This window comes from Berghia stephanieae, chromosome 1 (genome assembly GCF_034508935.2).
Source record: "Berghia stephanieae isolate SIO BIC M18660-M18661 chromosome 1, UCSD_Bste_1.3, whole genome shotgun sequence".
Taxonomy (NCBI): domain Eukaryota; kingdom Metazoa; phylum Mollusca; class Gastropoda; order Nudibranchia; family Aeolidiidae; genus Berghia; species Berghia stephanieae.
The window spans coordinates 88,564,713-88,572,800 of NC_088360.1; the positions used below are offsets into that span (position 1 = coordinate 88,564,713).

The window sequence follows — 8,088 nt, forward strand, 5'->3', positions numbered from 1 at the left end:
ATTCTATTTACCCGGATCAAGGTTTGATTGTTGTAAATTTACTCTATCATGGAATGATGTGTTTTCAAATGCAAATTTTGGATCATTTGACTGAGAGGCATTAAGAAATCTTGTTGATAGTTGCTAATTCGACAGTAAAGAAAAAGTAGCTGACATCTTTTTAGAATGTTAGAATGAAGGGATCAAGGTTTGATTGTTGTAAATTTACTCTATCATGGAATGATGTGTTTTCAAATGCAAATTTTGGATCATTTGACTGAGAGGCATTAAGAAATCTTGTTGATAGTTGCTAAATTCGACAGTAAAGAAAAAGTAGCTGACATCTTTTTAGAATGTTAGAATGAAGAGATAATGCCTCTTGGGTTAACTTTGACAAACAAATATCTACACCAACCTGTTGGAAGAGGCGTTCTTGTCCTGATTTGTGTGAGGTCTGGAGAACTCGCTCCATCCATGGTGAAGTCTGGATATTCCACAATATGGTCTTTTTCAAACTGACCTTCATAGATACGACCATTTTTGAAAGTAAACTTCCCCTGAAAATTTTATGTGACAAAGGTAAATTCAATTTTATAAATTTCTTAAAACGAAATATATATTTAATAAAGCGATGTGTTAGACAATATAAATAAAATCTTAAATATGAGCTTGTGCCGTATCCTAAATCCTTTTATTTTAAAAAGTGATGGCAAGTAAAGGGTGCAATTGTTGAATTTTAAGACATTTTTGATTTTTGATAAGATTATTGAATCGTCATATTAGTAGAAATATGACATTTAATGAAAAGAAAAAGTCCTTAAAATGTAAAAGCATTCTGGTTTCTGACGCTTAGTAAAAAGTATGTTTGTTGAAATCTAAAGCCTTAACATTACCTGTCCATGTTTCATGTTGTCTTTCCACATGCCTTCATACTTAGCCCCATTTGCATAATAGAACACACCTCTTCCATGTCGTAGCCCATTCACAAGTTCGCCATCATACATGTTACGCAAAGGATACTGTGACTTATGGACACGACGCAGAAGCCATATATGTTGTCCTAAGCCATGCTGTGATAAATGTAGTTAAAATTGCATTCGTGAAAGTGTATTAGTATTTGTAATTGGCTAAACGGTCAAATCTTGATTAAGAAAAAGGTTCCACGGGTGGTTAAAAAAAAAAGAGAAGAAAAAATTTGACTTGTGATTACTGGGTATTCAAGGTGCAGTCTTCGTCATTGAACGAAAATGGGTATCACAGTTTATCATATACATATGTTAATATAAACAACATAATGTAAGCTTTATATGTAAAGCACACTAAAAATGCGTACACGCAGGGAAACAATTTAAAATGTTTCAGCATTGTTATTTGCTTGCAATCCTTTTATATCATTTTCTTAGAGTTGATTTTGTCCCCAAATTATATTTATACCCCTCAACCCCCCCTCCCCTTCCCCCCCTTCCCCCCCCCAAAAAAAAAAAATAACAACAAAAAAAAAACAACAAAAAAACCCAAAAAAAACAAACAAACAAAATACAAAACAATACCCCCAAAACAAGCAAATTAAAAAAAAAAAACTTCTTTATAGTCAACCCACGCATTGAGGAAATAATTTGGAAGGGTGAAAACTTATCTTAAATCTTTAATTTCTTGAATGAAATCTATCTCTATTGTCATCGAAATATTGATATTACTTCAGAAGTAGATTACCTGAATTCCATTCTCCCATTGGCCAGCATAGACTTGATCTCTGTCCAACCATTTCATAGTTCCTTCACCATGGCGTACATTGTTAAACCACATTCCATGGTAGATATTGCCAGAAGGGTACTGACGTGTACCCCAGCCATGCTTGATTCCATTCACCCAGTCACCATCATAGTAAGATTTTCCCTCAGAATCATAATCCATTCGGCCCTATATGAAAAGTGTGTATTTTGAAATAAATAATTCAAAAGGAGTAAACTAAATCATTCTAAGGATAACAATAAACACAGAAGCATTAAGGGTCCATGTAAAGACTACCACATCGTTAAAATTTTTTTAAAAATCAGAATAATAATTACTATAGCAGCTTGAGACAATTTATACGCATGTAAGTAAATTTATAATGTTTTAATGCTCCTTCACTGATTTTAAAAGTTTTAAAATAATCTTTGAAATATTATATATATACAATTTATACTTTTAACAAACATACTCCATCATGAAAGATGCCCTTACCTTTCCATGCTTCTTTCCCATTTTCCAATCTCCAGAATATGACACTCTGTTGTTGGCACTTCTGAAGGTTCCAAATCCATGTCGTCTGCCATTGACAACATCTCCAACATAAGTGCTAAAACGGAAATAAATAGATGAGGGAGAAATCAGTACAAGTCGTATCTGAATTGATGGATTTATTCACTTAAGATAAAGAATCAACTGTAGTGACTTTTTCTTCACTGATGAATATATGACCAATCTTGAGTTGAATGCTATCTATTAATGCATATTTACTTTTTAATATCAAATTATATGCAAATGAGTCGATAAATACCATATGAAAAAGGCAACAAACAATACTTCAACAGGAGTAAAGTATATGTTTCATTACCTTCCGTCTGTCCAAGTGTATGTTCCCTTCCCTGAGACTTCATTCTTTAGAAAATCACCCTGAATGAGAGCAAATTTTAAAAACATACAAAAATGTTACACAACCTACTATTCTGCAAATGAAAGTTTAAATTTTATCAAATTAGAAGAGGTAAGTTTATGGCATGTAGTATCTACACTTTAAATGACATTTGATTTTACCAATACTGATTGCAAATATATCAGTGTGATTAAAATCCTCTTTCATTTATTAAACACAGATATATCAAAACATGTTAAGCTTCATAATTGGAGCCTATCACTGAAATCAACGAGAAATCAAATATATATCTTTAAGCTGGGCTTTGATGACATACTATCCTATGCATTTTCCATTGATTGAGCTAATGACAATCATATTATTAAAAGGTGCCAGTTTAAACAATCCACATTGATCGATTAGATTTCAGATATACCTCATACTGAAGACCATCTGCCCAAACATAGAGTCCTTTACCATGCATACAGCCCTCGGAAAACATCCCCTGAAACGCAGATATGATAAAAAGGAAATGCGTGGAATGGCAAAAAGAGGAAACTGGTCACAATTGAAACAAATGATGTAGAACTATTTTGTGAATAGTATTTAAAGAAAAGCAAGACATTTCATGACTTACACTGTCATTTAACTCACTATATTATATGGCCATACTTTATACAATTGTTTAAACTCAATCATTGTCACATTCTTCCAACAGCTTTTACTTAGTTTTTATATATATTTTTTTAAATAAAAAATTTAGAAATTTCTCTTTTTCTTTCATTGAGATAAATGAGGACAATAAGCATTGCAAGAAAACCTAACAAAAATATTCTTCAATTCCTTATACAATTTTTTTAAAAATTTCATTCGTATTCAATGGATATTTAACTTTGAAGTCAGAGAAAGAAATTTATATATAAACAAAATCATAAAGCCTTGTCCAAAATTAAGTTAAATGCAGTGAGCTTGTAATCTGATCTAAATTAGTTTGTCATTGAGTTTGACACATTTTTTTCTGGCATTAGATTGTGATCTTTAATAATCTGTTTATTTGAAAAATAAGGCAGAACAAACTCAACGTTAATATAATAAGATGATTATATTATCAATAAATAAACTGTTACTCATCTCACCTTGTAGTAATGTCCTCCAGTAAAGTGGGCTTCTCCCTGACCCTCATAGAGGCCCTTTTCTTTCTCACCTTCATAGCTGAAAATTTAAAGAATTACGATTTAGAATGCATAGCATCTATATCGCTCTTATCTATGGTTTACAATCATGCTCTATGTAGATTATGACATTTATTTCAATCGTCTGTTGGACTGTTTTTCGAGATAAAGATTCAGTTAAAGATCTTACACTTAGCTGGCAATAATACACCCCTGAATAATGATAATGCCTGGATAGTATCATTGACCTCTGGTACCGATTTTCTTGCTCTACGTTGTTAGTAATAAAAAAAACCCCAAAATAGCAACATACATTTTAGTAAAACCCCTGTTTAGCGACATCATTATAACAATAATTGGCCGTTGATATCAATGCTTGATACCCAATCATCGTCATCACATGCTCTTAACCAATAAAAAAAACACCCTCTCAATGAGATTGTTTTGATTATCAAAAAATCAAAACACATTTTTATTAAACTGCATGAAATCAGCGCTAGTTCACATGGAATCACAGCAAAAGATTCATCAGTGGATGGAACTCTCAAGAGTCAAATAGTGTTCCCCATTAGCTACCTGAGACCAGTGGAGGTCAACTGATATAAGTCTGAGGGCAATGATGGATAATTATGGTCTTTTCTTATATGTTGGAATGGTGAAGAAAACAATAACAGCCTCTTTCACTTTATGATATTCATTTGAAAATCAGTTTTTTTAAAACATCAGTCCAAATTATTTTTGTGGTTAAACCTACTTTTTTCTTGTTATTTTTGCTTTTAATATCACAAGATGTGGATCTACTAATTTTAAGTGCTTGTAAATTTTGTTGCACTTAAATAAAAATGTTGGTCTTCAAAACTCATCGGCAGTATCGCATGGATTTGAATTAATATCAAAGCTAGCCCTGTGCATCTGTGTTCTTGTGTGGTATTATCATATTGGCACCTGCTGTTCTTGATTTATTCTTAATTTTGTCAATCGAAATAATGACAATACAAATTGGAGAGTGAAAGCGTAACTTGTCTACCCTTTGTAAACATGAGAAATACACATTCTAACGTTGTTGGGACGTCTTCTCTCACGCAGTGGTCCACACATCGCACTGTTATATATTCTTGGGTCTCACCATGCCTCCTTTTCCCACCATCTTGAAAACCCTGGAATAATGACACCCCTGGATTACAACATAATTTTCCGTCCCAGACCATGTCGTTATCCAGGGGTTGCACTGTATAATAATCTTTTTTTTAGATTCTTGTTAGGTCATTCAATTTCTCAGCTCATGCATGTTTCAGATAATTGTCAATGTGCCATTTAGAAAAAAAGGACATTTTTTCAAATAAAAACCCATTTAGAATCAAAGGTAAGTCTTTGATTTGTTATATAAATTTGTTAGTCTGGTAGCCATTGCTGAGAATCTTTCATTATATCAAGGTGAAAATCCCTCTGCATCTTTGCGTCAGCCCCTGTGCAGCGCCGCAAATTGAACGAGGGCAAGGTGACTTGCTCAAGGCCACACAGCGCAGTGGTGGGTGATCAAACTCAGTACATTTTGGTTATGAAGCAAAGACCATACTGCTGGGTCACGCTGTCTCTATAGGCCAATCACAATTGAGAAAAGTCTTGTAAAAGGTCTAAAACTGAGGCACTTTCTAAACGAAGCAGCCTCCACTGAACAGAGTTATTTCATAACAATAACGATGGATGGAATTTATAATGCACCAATCCCCAAAGACAGTAGGCTCTAGTTGTTATCTAATGTGCTAAGCAACAAGATTGCCACATTGGATTTTTTGGCAGGGGGTGCCGATCCCAAGTCAATTTTCACTGTCAAAACTATGACAGTAATGATCTCCCTAAACTTGGGATAATCCAATCTGTAGCATGTAAGATGATAAATATGAATAAATATTATGGCTTTTATTAAAAGTTCCATGCCCCCTCCCCCTTCCCCCTATGCTAATTCATTGCTACATTATGAATTTCAAAAAATCAATTATGATCACAATCTAAGTAAAAATATTTGAAGTGGCAATTCGGACCCAAGTCTGAATTGCTTCCAGTGGCAATTCGGACTCCTGCCACAATGCGCCTGCGCAATCACAGTAAGTGTTGGAAGTGGACGCTGGCTTGAAAGCGAAGCGTGGTAGGGTGGGGGGAAGCTGCTCGTTCTCAGTTGTCAGTTGTCAGTCGGTAGGAGGGCGAGTGAGCGAGCAAGTCACGTTTTAGAACTCCCGAAGATGACTGCCTTCAAAAGCGGTGATCTATTATTCCCCTTTGTCTTACTTTTTCTTGAGTACTTTTTAATTGTAATTCTAGAACTTTTTGCTATCCAATTTCTCCATTTTTACTGGCGTTGATATGACCTAAATGTGTTGCAAGCTCCTTAAAAAACAAAACATACCTAGATCTAAATATTCGTGGTCTTTGGGAGATTACAATTGTAGTTGCAATTGTTAACGTTAACAATCAATTTGCCCTCGCATAGAAAAAGGAGTGTCTTTGTGTAATGATTGGAAGATTTATTTGATTTGCCATGAGCGTGTTGCAAAAGATACATGAATGACATATCTCTACATTATATAATTTGCCATTTGCGGCCGCGAAAAAGTGCAATATGACTTTGGGCATTGAGCGTTTTATCTAAAAGGCAGTATAGGTCGGGCTTTGACGAAAGGCAGTGTCTTAATTCTTTTTTAATTAAAAAAATATGCTGTTTTATTTCTAAATATAAAAATAGAGGCGATTCTTGGCAGCAAGCCATGCAATAGAGTCCCGCCACTGGGGTAGGGGCAGAGTACTGTCTAATACTAATATTATTAGATAATACTAGACTATGTGCCTGTTAATAAAATAAGCACTGGTTGAATACGGAGAGAAAATGATCAACTGGTAATGGGATTGGTGGGGGGGGGGGGGTAACCCACAAACGACCGAGGCGCTGGACGCAGGGGAGAACATGGTGATACGAGATCAAAGAGAAAAAGCAGCCGGCTCTTGGGTTGTGGAAATGATTGTTGGGGTGTGTGTGTGTGTGTGTGTGTGTGTGTGTGTGTGTGTGTGTGTGTGATTATTCTGTTTTTAATGAATTAGAGATACTCACGAGTGTGTGTGTGTTTAGGAAGACCAATACGGTTTCAATAGCTGCAAACGGAATAGTAACAGAGTTTCAATAATGACACTAATGATAAGTTCATCATTCGATCACATTGCATTGCAGTATTCCGAATCGAAGAGCCATGGAGTTATTCAGACTCGACCCTGGTTAGCCACGGAGTTCTATGCAGTTTAGACTCGAGTCCGAATTGCCACGGGAAGCAATTCAGACTCGGGTCCGAATTGCCACGGGAAGCAATTCAGACTCGGGTCCGAATTGCCACGGGAAGCAATTCAGACCCGGGTCCGAATAGCCTTTTTCAAAAATATTAGCTAATCTCTTATCACACAAAACTCTAATCAAACTCTAATTCTACTCCAGTTGTCAATTTATTAAAAAAAGTACTCGTCGCATTTATTTATTACTTTTGTACATTCTTTTCGTTACAATTGGATAATTTCAAAGGTAATTGTTCGATGCTTTATAGATATGCTTTATTTGTTGTTATGTTGAATTCAATAAATTTATCTTAACTTATTGAATTGTATGACATTTGAAGTGATGAGAAACATTCATTAACATTTTTTTCCCTTAGCGACATCGGTATGGCTCCGCTAGGGACCACGCGTTCTGAAAGTGCCAAAAACTGAGTATAAATATTGTATTATCCCCGACGTTGATGTAATCTAAGCAAAATTCTCTAATGGAATCTTCCTATTTTATTTCTGGAGAAACGGTGACTTACCTCTCAACAATGAGTTCCGAGAGAACTGGTTCATCATACGTTGGTTCGGGCGTTGGCTCGGGGGGCAACTTTTCTACACTTTCAACAGCATTTGCATCTTCCGATGGAGTTTCATTTATTTCAGTGACGGGTGTCTCAATCTTTTCCGTCAAATCGTCCCCCTTTTTGCTTCCCTTTTTCTCACCCTTCTTTCGATCCTTAGTTGCCATGTTTGACGACGAGTGTAAACAGAAATAGCGCCGCGGTAAAGAGTCAATGACTACCTTTTGTGCGGTCCTGCTTTGGGTCCTTAACCGTTTAAAAAATCGTTCGAGTGTTCAAATAATTGTATGTAAAAAGATTTGAGAAAAAATTATTTTGACGGTTTGCTCAGGATAAACATTATTTCATTATAAAACTTAAGTTTTCTAACACGGCTGACACACTCCGTACTGAGGACACGCCCATTTGAGTAGTGTGTAGTGTGTAAACTTTTTGA

The 8,088-nt window shown here is 35.2% G+C and overlaps 1 protein-coding gene across 2 annotated transcripts in view; it reads right to left on the bottom strand.

Annotated features, from left to right (window-relative positions):
* Positions 1-7,866, bottom strand: part of LOC144960801 (radial spoke head 10 homolog B-like) — a 24,521-nt gene extending 16,655 nt beyond the window's left edge. Inside the window, exons 1-8 of one of the 2 annotated variants that reach the window (XM_078894153.1) lie at positions 7,611-7,866; positions 3,733-3,808; positions 3,033-3,101; positions 2,579-2,637; positions 2,206-2,320; positions 1,693-1,899; positions 873-1,049; positions 395-536 (exon numbers count right to left, since the gene is read on the bottom strand). In XM_078894153.1, the coding sequence (XP_078750279.1) occupies positions 395-536; positions 873-1,049; positions 1,693-1,899; positions 2,206-2,320; positions 2,579-2,637; positions 3,033-3,101; positions 3,733-3,808; positions 7,611-7,819 (1,054 nt within the window). In that variant the 5' untranslated portion in view covers positions 7,820-7,866. The remainder of the gene's footprint in view (positions 1-394; positions 537-872; positions 1,050-1,692; positions 1,900-2,205; positions 2,321-2,578; positions 2,638-3,032; positions 3,102-3,732; positions 3,809-7,610) is intronic. The other variant, XM_078894146.1, reaches the window with a different exon arrangement.
* Positions 7,867-8,088: the final 222 nt, after the last annotated feature.